This window comes from Salvelinus fontinalis, chromosome 35 (genome assembly GCF_029448725.1).
Source record: "Salvelinus fontinalis isolate EN_2023a chromosome 35, ASM2944872v1, whole genome shotgun sequence".
Taxonomy (NCBI): Eukaryota; Metazoa; Chordata; class Actinopteri; order Salmoniformes; family Salmonidae; genus Salvelinus; species Salvelinus fontinalis.
Genome location: NC_074699.1, coordinates 28,044,846 through 28,062,404, shown reverse-complemented (window position 1 = coordinate 28,062,404; position 17,559 = coordinate 28,044,846). Strand labels below are relative to the sequence as shown.

The window sequence follows — 17,559 nt, the reverse complement described above, 5'->3', positions numbered from 1 at the left end:
CACAACACCGTTTCATATAACTCTCTCCCCACCGTCCCACCACCCACTCCCCTCTTCTCTCGATCTCCACTCTCAATCTTTCCACACAGTCAGTGTCTGATTTTTATCTCTTGGGCTGGCTTCTTTTGGGCCTGACCAAATTCGCCTGGGTCAGGCCTAGTTTAAAAAGCAGGCTGGTAAGGTTTCAGCTCAGAGGGAGAGAGAGGAACCTGGCTACATCCTGAGGAGGTTTTAATGATTCAGACAGCCTCAGTCAAACTGTTTCCCAAATGGCACCCTACTCCATATTTAGTGCACTATAGTCAGTCAGTCAGTGATGTGGTGTATTCTCCTCCTGAGGGGCCACCCCACTGGGTACACTGCAGAGCTGCTCTACTAGGCTGACTGGGCTAGGATCACACCAGCTGAACTCTACCTCTCTACTGGATTAAACACAAATCCCTCCCACACCTTCTCACTCTCATAAATCCTCCTCTTTAACACAGAGAGGAGAGGGGAGAGAGCTAGTAGCTCCACATAGACTAGATCAAGCAGCTCAGGAGTTGTTTTTGTGTTTTTTTATTTGATTGCTGGAGTAGGTACTTCACACAAGGGATAGAGTGCACTGTGTTTATAATGTAGTTAGTATGTCTCTGGGTTTATATCTCTGTAGGTTTAAGGTGTGAGTGTTTTCAGTATTGTGTATGTCTATGCCAGAGCGAGAGAGCTTTTTCTGATCTATGTGTAAAAGAGGGTGTGTGTGTAAATCAGGGGTGTGTGTGAAAGAGAACTCTCGGGTCAAGGGTGTGTGTGTGTGTAATGGTTATTGGGCCAGATGACTTTAATGCCACGGAGACACCTGAGTTGGCATTTTCCATGGTGAAGAACTGTGCTCACATATCACGCAGTCCCATTGGTATGCACTCAGACACGGCTGCCAGGAGAGGAGAGGGGCTCGGGTCGGGTGGACTGAAAAAACAATCTCACCAGCGTATCGCTACCCCCAATGTCGATAGACCCCGTCACGGAAATAACCTCACAGACAACCCACAATTCCCCACAGGAGGAGTGTAATTGTGACCAGTGATTGAGGCCGTTCTTTGACCAACTCCAGAGTGAGCGTACGACTGACTGCCACTGACACACAGTACGTGTGTCAGTGGCAGTCAGTCGTATGCTCACTCTGTTTAGATTCTTCAATTACAGTACTGTCTTCTCTAATTTTCTGGTTCTGCTCAGCTTCAACTCACAGTTGTCAAACAAATATATAGAGCTGAATACTGTCATTTGGATTTAGCCATGTCAGTATGTATTGGCGGCTCTAATGTAGATCTCCAGTGTCCATCTAGAATAGTTTGTTCATATGCTGACTATACTCTTCCTCTTTACTGTATGTATGACAACAAACATGGAAATAAACTGTAGCTAAATCTGCTGGAATATATATTTGTTGTGCATGGTCCGTGACAAATACACTAAAATAAATGTGTCTCTGTTTCTCATTCTCCAGGATGTGTTGGACAAGGCGTGTGCAGAGGGAATCGGTGATGAACATTACCGTTTAGAAGGTATGACCCCCCCCCCCCCCCCCCCCCCCCACTAAGCTCCTGAAATGTGCTGATGAGGTGGATGTATGGAACCCCTCCCTCCCCCTTTACCTACCTTCTCCTTTCCTCCTCCCTTTCTCTCACCCGGCCCTCCCCTCCCCCTCTGTGCTTTGCAACCCACCTCCATCTATTCTGTTTTCCCCTGTGTGGTGTGATCTTGGATTAAGGAATCAGGGTGGAAGGCCTCCCCCTCCCCCATCTGAAAAGAACACCAGACCTCTGTGCTACCTAACTGGCAGCAGGGGAGACTGGGATGGGACCAGCCCAGAGCTCTGTTGTGTTACCTAACTGGCAGCATGGGAGAGTGGGATGGGACCAGCCCAGAGCTCTGTTGTGCTACCTAACTGGCAGCAGGGGAGACTGGGATGGGACCAGCCCAGAGCTCTGTTGTGCTACCTAACTGGCAGCATGGGAGACTGGGATGGGACCAGCCCAGAGCTCTGTTGTGCTACCTAACTGGCAGCAGGGGAGACTGGGATGGGACCAGCCCAGAGCTCTGTTGTGCTACCTAACTGGCAGCATGGGAGACTGGGATGGGACCAGCCCAGAGCTCTGTTGTGCTACCTAACTGGCAGCAGGGGAGACTGGGATGGGACCAGCCCAGAGCTCTGTTGTGCTACCTAACTGGCAGCATGGGAGACTGGGATGGGACCAGCCCAGAGCTCTGTTGTGCTACCTAACTGGCAGCAGGGGAGACTGGGATGGGACCAGCCCAGAGCTCTGTTGTGCTACCTAACTGGCAGCAGGGGAGACTGGGATGGGACCAGCCCAGAGCTCTGTTGTGCTACCTAACTGGCAGCAGGGGAGACTGGGATGGGACCAGCCCAGAGCTCTGTTGTGCTACCTAACTGGCAGCAGTGGAGACTGGGATGGGACCAGCCCAGAGCTCTGTTGTGCTACCTAACTGGCAGCAGGGGAGACTGGGATGGGACCAGCCCAGAGCTCTGTTGTGCTACCTAACTGGCAGCAGTGGAGACTGGGATGGGACCAGCCCAGAGCTCTGTTGTGCTACCTAACTGGCAGCAGGGGAGACTGGGATGGGACCAGCCCAGAGCTCTGTTGTGCTACCTAACTGGCAGCAGGGGAGACTGGGATGGGACCAGCCCAGAGCTCTGTTGTGCTACCTAACTGGCAGCATGGGAGACTGGGATGGGACCAGCCCAGAGCTCTGTTGTGCTACCTAACTGGCAGCAGGGGAGACTGGGATGGGACCAGCCCAGAGCTCTGTTGTGCTACCTAACTGGCAGCAGGGGAGACTGGGATGGGACCAGCCCAGAGCTCTGTTGTGCTACCTAACTGGCAGCAGGGGAGACTGGGATGGGACCAGCCCAGATATGTGGGTCAGGGTGTCTCGGCTGGCTAGTTTTCTCGTTGAGCTAGCTCAGGCTTGTTTATTTTAAGGGATGGGCCAGGTATGCTTTGGTCCTCATCACTGTCCTCTCCTCATAAAAGTGCCTAAAGACCTGGTGAAAAGCACTATAAATACAACCTATCATAGAACATGTAATTATGATCATGTTAGATGACCACACACCTTGTTCATGTCAAAATCCCTCCGTGTCAGCTTAGGAGCCATCTTGGTCCCTTTCTCTTCCCCTCATTCTCAGAAGAGTAGACACACCATGGTTCTCTTACAGACTCTGTAAGTACTATTTGAGGTACATTTCAGTCAGAACTTATGAGAGACATCTTATTATCAAAGTAGTTCTTCTTTAGACCTGGGGGTTCACTAACAGATTTCTTAAATCACATTTAAACTTGAATGAAAGCCGTTATGGAGCATTCCGGCTTTTTGATTCTTTATATCCCAGGAATGAAAGTGGACAGACATAGAGAGCCAGGGAGAGGTTACAGATGATCGTTAGGCCAAAGCACATATGAAAGCTTGTCTTTCCTCAGGTTTTCAGTAAGCATTTTCAAAGAACGTTTGTGAGGATTAAAAAATAACTTGCTGGCAAAATTGCAAAGAGGGATGAAGCAAAAGGGATCCAAGATGGTAGTGTGTTTTGACTCTTTAGATCTTGCAATTACATCCTCTGTGCCTTTTCAAATGTAGTTTTCACAAGGACATTAACTGAGGCTTAGAAATCCCAAACAGCTGTATAAACCTGTATCTCTGTGTCTGGTCACACTTGCTTGACTCTCAGCTTTCACTTCTGTGTGGATGGTCTGAGAGTGTGTGACAGCGGTCTTGTGTGTGTAATGGCAGGGCTGTTGGATCAGGCATGATGGTATTGTGAGAGTGCCAGCCCAGTCCCTCCTCCACTCCCATCAGATCACCAGCCAATCCTCTGGCAGCATTTAGTTCCACTCATAAAGAGCAGGCCGACTGTATTTCAGTGATGAGCGGGTCAGTCTGAGAGGGAGATAGCAGATTATGTCTACATAGGGAATAGGGTGCCCTCTGGGACATAGCCTACAGTATTCCTCTGGGTCTATTCCATAGCCTGGAGATGAGCATCACCATCTCCACATTGGGCTTGTTACCCAACAATTTGCCCCCTCGCATGGTACAATGGTACCTTTGAGCATCTGTGATGATCAAAAGACAGGGTTCTATTTTCCACCTTCAAAAAGTTTTGCTCCCCAGGACGCTGCCTTTCATTGTGCCTGCAGCCGAGGGGACGGGAGACGGGACAGACATGTTCCTCTCTCTTTGATCTGCTTGGATACGGAGGAAAGAGAACGAGGCTGTTGTGTCTGTCTGCTCCTTTGGCGACCACAACAAACGCTGTTTCAGATTTGACTTGGCTTAATTAATTAGTGATTCTGTTTTACAGCCGGCTGGTCTGATCCTCGGCCAAAAGGTTTGAGAATGGAACTTCAAAGTGCAACATGGGGTTGGGGGGGAGGTGTGTGCGTGTTTGTGTGTGTGTGCATGCGCAGTAACCCAGCCATCTCCTGATTGGTCGGGCAGGAGCACAAGCAAAACCAAATGGCCACCAACTGCGTCCCAATGAAATGCCACCCTATTCTGTAAATAGTGCACTACTTGGACCCATGGAGTGAATGTGTATTCATGGCTTCTGCCCGTGGCCTATCAGTCTCTTTTTCATTTGTAGTACCCAGGTCTGAAACATCTCAGAGGTTTTAGTTGGATTAGGATGTGATGAGAGGATATGAAAGGACTGTGACATGTTACAGTAGGAGATGTTGGCGGGCTGACACACTATAAGGGTTTGATACTGTAGTTTGGGCCTACTGTTGATGAGGATGTGCGTAGCGGTGGAATAGGATGTGTGTGTGACAGACGAGGTGAGGCCTCCCTATGGGCGCTGTGTGTCTGAGCTATATGTCTGGAAGCTATAATACTCAGTGAAACATCCAGCATTATGAGCTCAGCTACAGTGGGCACAGAGACCGAGGCAGGGCTCCCATGGGGTTCTTTGATGTTCAGATCAGATGATGTTCCCACTTTAGAATGTAGTATCTTAAGCCACACTATACAGTAGCATCATGTCCTGTTCTTGGCATGTAGGGCATGTTATGTCTGTTCAGTTCCATGTTCTATTCATCCACCTCCTCTCCCATTCCTGGGGCTATGCTAGCACTTTCCCATGGCAATGATTTGCATCCAAGCCCCGAAGTATTTTGTGTCTGTGCCTTATGCTTATTTATACACTGGATTCTTGACGTAGCTTACTGTAACATATCTACTGCTATACATATCATTCTTACTTGATCTTGTGTACATTCTCCCGGTGTACATACATATAGTTTGCATTTGATTACTGCTACAGTGCTATTTGGGTTGTTAATCAGATTCGTCCCGCCGTTGTTGATTTCTTGTCTTTTTTTGTATTTTCTTTCCTTACATTTTACTGCATTGTTAGGAGCTAGTAACATTAGCATTTCGCTGCACCTGCTACAACATCTGCTAAACTGTGTACGCGACCAGTAAACTTGTATTTGATCATTTGGTTGCGTGTGTGTTCTTAGTGGCTCTGCCCCCGGAGAAGACGGTGGACAGTTGCTGTGTGGAGGAGAAGATGCAGGGGAGAGCGAGCCAGGCGCCCACAGGCACACAGAAACAGCTCCAGTTTGAAGTGAGTGTGAAGTTGAACTGTGAACCACCAACATGGACCATTTATTAGTGCTTCTGGGAAAAACTAGAGCGACAATATAATACTCTTTCAGGGATGGAATGAAGGCACACTTGCACACAGTCGTGAATGTATTGATACTTATATTGCAATGCGATTCGTTTCAGGAGCTTGAGTGTGCCGTCTCTGTAGAGGAAGACAACAGACAGGAGTGGACGTTCACGCTGTATGATTTTGACAACAATGGCAAGGTCACCAGAGAGGTAAGGGTTCAAACCTATTTTATATTCAAACATACTCTAACACATAACAGGGCACTTTCCTTTTCTTTACCCGCTCATGATCTTTTCCTCTTTCAATCTAATACACACATACACATACATAGACTAAGTGAGACACAATCAGATGAAGTTACATTCATCCATTTCAATAATACAGCCACTAGGAACCAAAGAGACTTTTTCCTTTCCAGCGATAGATACCTAGTGGCTGGCTGCTGCCTTGTAAAGATCTGAGCAGTGCAGTCAGAGAGGCCTGTATTTTTGGAGAGCTGAGTTGAAATGGTGTGAAGAGACTGAAGCCGTCCTCTGTGTGGTGGGATGGTTGGATCTCCAGTTTCTTTGGCATCGCCCATGGCCCCGCGGCACATGAGGCGGCAGGCGGCAGCTCACACAAAAAGAAGAAGAAGAAGGAAATAGCTTTCTTCTCCAGCTCCCTTTATTTCTTCAGACGTATGAAAAAATGGAAAACTAAAAATGACATATGCGTCTTAGTGTTTGAAACGGTATCTGGTACCAGTCCCCAAAGAGCTCATAATAGGCCTTTATGTTGCATTCAGAGAGAGGCAAGGCAATAGGAATGCAGGCATTTGGACGTTTTAGAGGAGTGAGAGCAGAAGCTAGGCTAACAGGCCCAAAAGGTCCCAATTTCTGAGTGGTTTTGTAAGCCCTTTTTCTTGGCAGTGGCAGTCAAGGGAACATTAGTAGAAATGCAGTAATTACCTTCAGAGGGAAAATGATAACAAGACTTGAAATATGTATAATTGAACATACTATGCTATTGATCCATCTGTGGATGTTCATGTTGCTCTCTTCCTGAACAGGCCTTTAAAGACTTAAGCGAGTACAGATTTCAGATGTCTGCTCTGTGCTCACTGACTTTGTGTGGCTGTTATTCGGCCTTTCTACAGGAATCCCATCCTACAGGATTTTCCCTCTTATGTTCTCTCTTTCTTATTCTGTCTATGTCTGACTCTTAGCTCTGAGGCAAAGGTCTGTGCTATGGCCCTCAGCTACTCGACTCATTCAAAGAGTGAGAAAGAGAGAGATATTGAGAGGGAGAATACTTTTAAAAGCTCTTAATTGAACTACTTCCAAAGTTACACTAACCACCATAAAAAGCCTACAGAGAGAAAGGGTAATGAAGGCTCTATCTATTAAGAGCAGAGCTGCTAAAGAGTGGGTTGTGCATTAGTTAATCTTTTAGCACTTCTCCTCCCATCTCCCAGACATATCTTGTCATGCATTTATCCCATCTGTGTACTCCCTCTGTACTCCCTGCCTGATCACTTTACAGGGAGAACACTGAAATAAAACAACTGACAACTCAGCATGTTCTTCTCTTCATCTCTCCTGTTTGCCTGTAACATGCTAGACAGACTACAGTAACTGAGTTGTCAGCTGTGCACTAACTCAGACCATCTCGCGCTTTCTCTCCCCCCCCCCCCCCCCCCCCCCCCCCCCAGGACATCACCAGCCTGCTCCACACCATCTATGAGGTGGTGGACACGTCGGTCAACCATTCCCCCAGCAGCAGCAAGACACTGCGGGTCAAGCTCTCCGTGGCCCCCGACTCCAGCCAGCGCTGGCGGAGCTGCACTCAGGGCCCCGCAGGTAACCACCAGGCTGGGAGAGGATCACAGGGCTGGGAGGATGGGGAGACAGGGGACCAGAAGGGGGAGATAGAGGGGGAGGAGAGAGAGCGGTGCTCTTTGGGCTCCCCTACTTGACTGTTCTGCTGTCAGCACATCCAGAGTCTTGTTTGTTGTCATGCGGAACGCCACCTGCTTCAGGCATGTCAGACTCCTCTCTCTCTCTGCCTCTGTCTCCATTTCTTCCATTGCTCCATCTCTCCGGCACAATGGGGTTAATTTTTAATGATGGGAGTAGTGACAGAGCTGAGAACCCCCCAGTGCCTTCAAATACTCTGAAAGAAACCTTAAGAGATGCACCAACTCCGTTTGATAACCACAACCATTTTATTTTTCTCCAAAGTGTTTCTTCTTCTCCCTCACCCCTAACTTCTCAGAGCTGTTGGTAAAATATAGCTACATTCAACGTAACTTTTCTAACTGACTACTTGGTAAACAAGTATTGAGACTATTATTTTTTAATTGCTACAAAATATGACGCCCTGTTTGTTTACTTCCTGTTGTTGTGTCTATTTATAACGTCAAGCGATTCAAAAGAAGCAGGCTTTGAAAACGAAACATTAGCTGGCTGTCTTCACGCTAATTTCAGCTGTCTTCATAATAATTTCAAACCACAACATATCTCACTTCATTAATAAACTCTGGGTTATATATACAGTACCAGTCAAATGTTTGGACACAACTACTCATTCCAGGGTTTTTCTTTATTTTTACTATTTTATAGTGAAGAAATCAAAACTATGGAATCATGTAGTAACCAAAAAAGTGTTAAACAAATCAAAAGAAATTTTATATTTGAGATTCTTCAAAGTAGCCACCCTTTGCCTTGATGACAGCTTTGCACATTCTCTCAACCAGCATCATGAGGTAGTCACCTGGAATGCTTTTCAGTTAACAGGTGTGCCTTGTTAAAAGTTAATTTGTGGAGTTTCTTTCCTTAATGTGTTTGAGCTAATCAGTTGTGTTGTGACAAGTTAGGGGTAGTATGCAGAAGATAGCCCTATTTGGTAAAAGAACAGCTCACATAAGCAAAGAGAAACGACAGTCCATCATTACTTTAACTTCTTATGGCTGCAGTCCCGTTAACGGGATCGATATGACAACAGCCAGTCGAAGTGCAGGGCGCCAAATTAAAAAAACAGAAATCTCATAATTAAAATTCCTCGGACATTCATGTGTCTTATATCATTTTAAAGGTATTCTTGTTGTTAATCCCACCAAAGTGTCCGATTTCAAATAGGCTTTTCAGCGAAAGCACTACAAACGATTGTTAGGTCACCACAAACCACAATAACCACATTCTTTTCCAACTAAAGATAGCTTTCACAAAAACCAGAATAGAGATAAAAGTAATCACTAACCTTCGATTATTTTCATCAGATGACACTCATAGGACTTCATGTTACACAATACATTCATGTTTTGTTTGATTAAGTTCATATTTATATAAAAGAAATCTGAGTTTACATTGAGGCGTTAGATTCACTAGTTGCAAAAGCATCAAGTGACTTTGCATAGCCACATCGTTTCAACAGAAATACTCAACATAAATATAAATGATAATACAAGTAATACACATAGAATTATAGATATACCTCTCCTTAATGCAACCGCTGTGTCAGATTTCAAAAAAACTTTGCGGAAATATAAACCATGCAATCATCTGAGACGGAGCTCAGATGATTAGCCAAATTAGCCACCATGTTGGACTCAACAGAAACCAGAAAATACATGATAAATGTTTCCTTACCTTTGATGAATTCATCAGAATGCAGTCCTAGGAATCCCAGGTCCACAATAAATGCTTGATTTGTTTGTTTATGTCAAATTAGCTACTTTCGAATTGTTTACCAAATACCCTAACCAAAGTCTCAGAGCGCGACCACTATAACGTGATGAAATGTCCAAACGTTCCGTTACAGTCAGTAGAAACATGGCAAACGATGTACTGAATCAATCTTTAGAATGTTGTTAACATACATCTTGAATAACGTTCCAACCGGAGAATTAAATCGACTTCAATTGAGAGAAGGAACGGAGCTCACTCTCACGTGAACGCGCCAGTTCAATGCGTGGGCGCCTCATGGCAGTGATTACTCATTCCTTTCTCCTTCGAATCCCCTTCAAATTAGAGTCATCAGACTAAGTTCTATTGACTGTTGACATCTAGTGGAAGCCGTAGGAAGTAAAAACCCATCCATATCTCTTTATATTCAATGAGAGCTTGGTTGAAAATATGGCACCCCCAGAAAAAATCCAAACAGGAAGTGGAACTTCTCAGGTTTTTGCCTGCCATATGAGTTCTGTTAATCTCACAGACTTAATTCAAACAGTTTTAGAAACTTTAGAGTGTTTTCTATCCAATACTAATAATAATATGCATATATTAGCAACTGAGACTGAGGACCTGGCCGTTTTACAATGGGCACCTTTCATCCAAGCTACTCAATACTGCCCCTTCAGACATAAGAAGTTAAGACATGAAGGTCAGTCAATCCGGGAAAATTTGAAGAACTTTGAAAGTTGCTTTAAGTGCAGTCGCAAAAAAACATCAAGCGCTATGATGAAACTAGCTCTCATGAGGACCGCAACGAGAAAGGAAGACCCAGAGTTACCTCTGCTGCAGAGGATAAGTTCATTAGAGTTACCAGCCTCAGAAATTGCTTCACAGAGTTCAAGTAACAGACACATTGAAACATCAACTGTTCAGAGGAGACTGTGTGAATCAGGCCTTCATGGTTGAATTGCTGTAAAGAAACCACTACTAAAGGACACCAATAAGAAGAAGAGACTTGCTTGGGCCAAGAAACACGAGCAATGGACATTAGACTGGTGGAAACCTGTCCAAATTTGAGATTTGATTCCAACCGCCGTCTGTTTGTGAGACGCAGAGTAGGTGAACTGATGTTCTCTGCGTGTGTGGTTCCCACCGTGAAGCATGGAGGAGGTGGTGTAGGGGTGCTATGCTGGTGACACAGTCTGTGATTTATTTTGAATTCAAGGCAGACTTAAACAGCATGGCTACCACATCATTCTGCAGCATTACACCAGTCCCACTAAGCGCAAACCAGAGGGGATATCATTTGTTTTTCAACAGGACCATGACCCAAAATACACCTCCTGGCTGTGTAAGGGCTATTTGACCAAGGAGAGTGATGGAGTGCTGCATCAGATGACCTGGCCTCCACAACCACCCGACCTAACCCAATTGAGATGGTTTGGGATGAGTTGGAGTGCAGAGTGAAGGAAAAGCAGCCAACAAGTGCTCAGCATATGCAGGAACTCCTTCAAGACTGTTGGAAAAGCATTCCAGGTGAAGCTGGTTGAGAGAATGCCAGGGATGTGCAAAGTTGTCATCAAGGAAAAGGGTTGCTACTTTGAAGAATCTCAAATATATTTTGATTTGTTTAACACTTTTTTGGTTACTACATGATTCCATATGTGTTATTTCATAGTTTTGATGTCTTCACTATTATTCTACAATGTAGAAAATAGTACAAATAAAGAAAAACCCTTTAATGAATAGATGTGTCCAAACTTTTGACTGGTACTGTATATATTCTTTGTCTTATATGAGGCCTGGAGTAAATAAATGATACATTGTTGTTTTTTCTCTTTTATAGATCTTCAAAGTAAAAGACTGTGAACAAAGGTTTCTTTCTTCTGAGAGAAATAGACATGCATGCGTGCGTGTGTGTGTGGCTGCTCTTTTTGATAATGTCCTGCTCACTCTCTCATAGACATGCCCCACCCCAGAACCAAGACTGACAAGTGCATTGAAGACCTTAAAAGTGTGGAGAAGAAGTCTCGATCCCTCCTCAGGTAACATATGTTCTACAGCCTGCATCAATGTTTTACAAGACAATAATGTATATCTGTGCATTTTTGACACTAATAACATTTATTTTGACACCGACAGAATGTATGTTTTGCAATGCATCTTAGAGAGCTAAAATACTGCTTCAAGCTGTTGTAAAGTCCCATCTCTCTCCCCTCCAGGCGCCATCACAGTGACCACCACACTATCCAGCACCAGGTTCTGACCCAGCAGGGTCAGAGTCGGGGCTGCCAGCGCCACTGTGTGGATGAGAACCTGGAGCGCAGGAACCACTACCTAGACCTGGCCGGCATCGAGAATTACACATCCCGCTTTGGAGCAGGTGAGCTGGCCCAGGTGGGCTGGTCCGGGGGAGTAGAAAGCCAGAGGGATGGGGGGGCTAGGGCCGGGGGTGATGATGGAGAGATTGGAGACTAGAGGCACTGACCGATCACAGCACCCGGGTACTTTGAAGCTGTGTCCAGATAAAGAGAGGCCTTCATTACCCCAGCACCTGCTTGGAGGGATACAGGCAGGCATGTCTGGCCAGTAAAACATCTGGACCCACCAGGGCACAATACGATATGTCTTCAGGGGCCAGGCCTCATCATGAAGTGAATTAAATTCTGTTTAATATGGGGCTGCTTTTGTTTAAATGTTTGTGTTGACGGGAGGATTTTTGTAGTGTGACACCCTCTAGTTCAAAGCAGAAAAATACTCTTTGTCCCGTGAAAAAAAGAAAGCAGAAAAAATGGAAAAAGGCATTAAAATAGTATTGGAACTAGTAATATTAACGTTTATGAGTTCTCAGTCTTTCAATTAAGTTATTGATGTATCAATTGACCCATCATGGGTTATTTATCCTGACCTGTATTTCTCCCCTCTCCAGCCCCCACCACAGAGCCTGTGAAAGCAGAGCCACAGACCCGACCATCGAACCAGACCAGGTCTCGCTCTCATGAACCAGAGAACGGCCACACCTACTCCCACCACCGTCGCTCACAGGTGGCCATGGAGAGCAGCGCCGCCCCAGGCCCTGACACCCTTTGTCCCCCACGACCGAGTAAAGACTCAGGTAAACACGCCCTGCGCTCCCCCAAGACCCACAGCCGGACGCACCCCACACAGACCACCACGGGCAGGGTGATGAGGAGCAGAGGGGCCCCACCTCCCCCGGCCCTACCCAGCCAGGCCCCCCCCCACCAGTCCTCAGCCCCCTACCGCAGGCACAAGCAGAGGGCCAAGGAGGGCCAGCATCAGTACCAAGCCCTGGGGGCTCCAGTGGGGCCTGTGGTGGAGAAGGAGCAGGTGAGGGTCCTACCCAGTGTGCTGCTCTATGAAGGAGGGCTGGCCCAGATGGTTCAAAGGCACGAGCATCATCACCACCATGAACACCACCACCACTACCACCACTTCTACCAGTCCTGAGCCAGCCAGCTCCCTGCCCTGCTGCCCCCGGCCCCAGAGCACCTTCTCACAGCCCCACCTCAACCTGGCTCCACTGCCAGGCCAGTATACTCTACAGACAGACAGGCCCCTCCCACACAGCACAGCAACAGCACAGCCAGAACTGTGTCACTGTTTGGGGGAGTTGGGTCTTGCATGGCCCTGTGGGCTAAGAGGACAGGACATCAAGAGGAGTTGGACAGACAGGGAGAGGTGCAGGGTGAAGAGGGTTATTATGGGGTTGTCCAGGCATGAAGAGTCCCTGTGAGGCAGCGGGACAGTGTCTTGGGCTTCAGGTGTGCCAGGAACCAGGAGCAGGACAGGGCAGAGGGATGTAACAGGGGAGCCTGAGAGGAACAGAAGGAGATAAGAGACTTGGCTGTAATCTTTCAGAGGACTCCTCTCATCCCTCTCTGTCTGTCTGGTTCTCTGAAACCCTCTACTCTGATGGACTAGGTGACTTTACGAAGCCATACTGGCACTGCCATCCTCACATACCTCTACGTTTTGGGGAATGAGAGGTGAGGGTCTGGTTTGGAGAGTGAGAGAGATTTGTGTGTATGAATATACAGTGTGTGTGAGAGCATGTGTTACCTGTCTGCTGTGACACCCCTATCGCCACTGAAAACCACTTGAAAAGCACTTGTGGGTGCAGTTGCATTGGAGACACTTTGGGCTGTCAGAACAGAGGACTGACAGGCATCAGCTGGATATGATGAAGACAAGATCATCCAGCTCCTGAATCTCACATGCAATACAGGACCCTCCCTGAGAGAACGATGTTCAGTGAGAATAGAAGACTGTAATCTGCTGCTACCTCTAGTGTTATTAATGGAATTGTTGGTGTTATTATTACTGTTATTAATCAGATGCTATTTTTCAGTTACATTTTGTTCTATTTTTTAAGGATGATACAATCTGCAGTAATATAGTGTTGAAACGTTCCAACATGTTTTACCTACATATTGTATGTACATATATTATCAACATTATACGCTTTATTTATAATGTAACGTTTGTATCAACAATCTACATTTATTTCTCACTCAACCCCATTTTCCCAATGTACCCTATTGAAAGACCACTATGTATACAATTTAGACCATCAAAGATACAACTCTGACTCCCTCTAATATCACCACCTAATATTACCACACACAGTTCTTTCACACAAATGGTCAGTGTACACCTTTTCAAGTACATCTCTGCCTTCTGAACAGTGTCTGTAATCGTTGTGGTTAGCAGTTCACAGTAAGGCTCTTTCTCAATAAGTATGTGGTGGTTGACAATCCACAGCAGTCCCATGGTCCTCCAGGTCTGATCATAACACATGACCCTAACCGCTGTCCCCTCATGAGGCATCCCCTCGTCCCCAGCTGTCAGCACCTGTTTCACCAGGCCGCCATGTGTCCCCAGCACTCAGGCAACAAGGCTTCTCTTTATGACGCTGGCTGGACCCGGGGTGGAGACTCTCAGCTGTCTGTCTCATTCCTCTGGTGCTAGGTGACACCAGTCCCTGCTCACAGGCTCCACCAGGACCATAACTCACCCTGCTGAAGGCCTGCTGTCGGGCAGGCAGCTCCAACCACAGGACCTCTCAGATCTTCTCCCACCCTAGGTGAACCATCAGAGCCCTTACAACCACCACTGTTTAGGACAGTTCACTACGGTATGCCTGCATCTGGGTCCAGGAGCTCCTGACCGAGTATCATCTGGTCAGGGTAAAGAGGATAATACTGTAATCAGCAATGTTCCCTCTATTTTTTTTCATCACTGAGCAAATTTCAGGTCTGCTGAGTGCAAACTTGAACATTGTGAAAATTCGGTGCAACTTACGAAGTGCGTTTAATGTGAACACTGAGGCTGTACCCGCTAGGGTACACCTTTAACAGTGGTCAAGTAGGCTACTGTGGCTATTTGATAATAATGTAGGCCTTCTTGACTGGCCAACCATCAAAAACAATGGAGACAATTCATGCCATAATATGTTAACATGGAATAGCTGTTCTATCGTTCAGCCTACAGTAGCAGACAATGTGTGGTGTTCAATGTAGGCCTACATTCTATGAGACTTTTGAAAAGTACATGCAGGGCTTGACAATAACCTGTTTATCCACTTGTCCTTCAGACAAGGAGGTGATTGAAAATGTTGTGTTTGATGCAAGAATCCACTTAATAAAATGAATAGCATCATTATTCACATACCATTATTACAGAGAATCAGGCAAAATATTCTACCCTCTGCCTATTGGCTACACTGCCCCTTTAAGATAAATATGCAATTTACCTGACTTGCTTTTCAAAGATGTCTAGAAATGCACACGTTTTGTGCTCTTGTAGGAAGCAATTACTCCCCCATTGCTGACTACAAATGATCTATAACTGGGCTAATAACTGACTAACTAGCAAAGGATATGAACACATGTACACATGTCGCTACATGTAGCTCTGGCTTTGATCCCAAAACAAACTCATCTACTCACCACCACTCATGCTGTATAAACAGTTCAAAGTGAATGGCACAGATCCATATATGGCAATGGTCTATTTGCATATAGGACTACTGCAGTTCTGATTGGTTATGGTCCACCAGTCTGTGTAGAGTACGGCCTATGTTGTGATTGTCAATGCAATAAAATTCTACTCCGATGCGTTCTGCCTACAACAAATCTCTTGCATGGTTTTGTTTCGGTATGTTGCATTGAAAGTAGCTAATATTGCATTGATTCGATCACAATTCCCACAGTAAAGGGAAGTTTGCTTCTCTTTGCGGGCTGATATTTCTTCTGCATGGCAGTCCTGGTCTCTCGCGCATCTTAGAGGGAACATTGGTAGTCAGTATGAGCTAATATACCTCGCTACTGGCTATGCGCTTTGAGCAGGTGTGAAGAATTCACGAATTCCCCTACAGGCGTGTTGAACCTCACACCAGGTGTGTGGACATCAAAGCCAACTTTCCACTCTGGGTCATGTATAGGTTTAGAGCTTTTACTTCAAGTTTCCGTTAGTATGTGTTTTGGGTCAGTTGAGGGAATCTGGTACATTCCAGGCTTGTCCTGAGCTCCAGTGCTGTGCTCCCTCACACAGCTGCAGGCTGTGCATTAGCAGAGGCACCAGTCAGGCTGGCCTCACCACAGGACACAGTCACCCACCTCAGCCACCCCCAAGGGGAACGCAGCTGCACCCCATTCCACAGCCCCTCTCTCCCCTAGAACGCTGCCGGTCTGCGATCTGCTTGGCGCTGGCATCTGTCTGGATTAGCATGACCGGGCCCATCGCAATACTATAACTCATGTTGTAGTCTTCACACCACGGCAACACCACAGCTAAACAGTACAGGTGTTGATACTAGCACATGCCCATAGGATAGACATGCATAAGGTGGAAATGGCTTGTGGCTGCATTGGGGACTATATCAAGCCAGAGAGAGGCAGAGGGCCCGCGTCTCCCTTCATGGTGGTCTTCATTAGGCGTGTGTGTGTGTGTGCGAAGGTGTCTGTAGTGATCCCCTCAGACAGACACCATGGCTAATAGGCAGGGATCTGCTTGGGTTCTCATCCTCAGTTAAACTCCCTCCCCCCAACACTACAGACACTAGATGAATGGTGCCATGTGCCTCTAGAGTACTGTGGTATTAGTGGGGCAGCCACTGGAACAGATATCTCTATGGTGTGTCTGAAATGCAGCCCTATTCCCTATATAATGTACAACTTTTGACCAGGGCCCAGGGTCTCTGGTCAAAAGTAGTGCACTGTGCCTCTTTAAAGGGACACTCCAGCTTCACCGGCATCTAAAGTTCTGCTCCAGAATGCTCCACTGTATCTTCTCCATCTGTAAATTATTTCAATTTCGGTATTTACAGACAAGACTGAATTAAATGTTCTCACTGTATTCCACCACTAAGTTATGTTTTGTAAAATGAATGTATCTACATGTTCAACTAATGTAAATAGTATATGGACTGCAGAAAGGTTATACCAGTAACGTGTAAAAGGAATAAACGTATTTATAATAATTGAATGACTGAGCGAATATACAGTATTTCTGCCAAGCTATCACACTTGCCTACTATTTTGTCACTTCTCTACAGTATCCGCTGTGCCGATCAGTGCTAGCAGGGAAGGATAGTTGTCTCTTTCTCGCACTTCCTTCACTTCTTCTTGGTGATTGTTGTAAATGAAACATGTCTAGCACTTGCTGTTCAGTTCTTTAATAGCAGACCAGACCCTTTCTCTCTTTTCCCTAATGGCTTTTTCATGACTTTGTTTAGTTTATATAGACGGTTTTTGATTAATTGCTTTATTTATTTGATAGCAGAACTGTGCCAAGGGAGATACCCTTTCATTAAAGTATGAATCTGTTCCCCAAAATACGTCTGCTGACTCCTCTTTGTGTGGCTTTGTGCTGTGCGTATTTGTGTTGGATGTATATGGATGAGGGAGGGAGTGTGTGTGTGATCTAAACCACCGCAGGTCGTCTATCTGTGTGTCTTGGAATCTGTTTCTGCTGGACCTCTGTGCCCGTGGTGTTTTTTATGCATACATTTCCTCATTGTGGTGTTTGTGCATTTTGATTTTTTTCGGGCTGTTTTATCCGCTTGTGTGTGTTTTGATGTGCCGTGTATGTGTTTGTTTGATGTGGCTGAATGTGGGAACATGTGGGGATGAGGGAGTCAGGGGGAAGGGGGGGGGGGGGGGGGGATCCTTTCCATCCCACCCCATGGAGCCTCGGTGGGCT

At 46.1% G+C, this 17,559-nt stretch overlaps 1 protein-coding gene across 1 annotated transcript in view; it reads left to right on the top strand.

The window, feature by feature from the left end:
* LOC129834659 (protein naked cuticle homolog 1-like) overlaps positions 1-16,837 on the top strand; it is a 44,887-nt gene extending 28,050 nt beyond the window's left edge. The window contains exons 4-10 of the mRNA XM_055899851.1: positions 1,490-1,547; positions 5,526-5,632; positions 5,797-5,892; positions 7,374-7,521; positions 11,300-11,381; positions 11,559-11,719; positions 12,266-16,837. Coding sequence (XP_055755826.1) covers positions 1,490-1,547; positions 5,526-5,632; positions 5,797-5,892; positions 7,374-7,521; positions 11,300-11,381; positions 11,559-11,719; positions 12,266-12,804 — 1,191 coding nt within the window. The 3' untranslated portion in view covers positions 12,805-16,837. The remainder of the gene's footprint in view (positions 1-1,489; positions 1,548-5,525; positions 5,633-5,796; positions 5,893-7,373; positions 7,522-11,299; positions 11,382-11,558; positions 11,720-12,265) is intronic.
* The last annotated feature ends 722 nt before the right edge of the window (positions 16,838-17,559 follow it).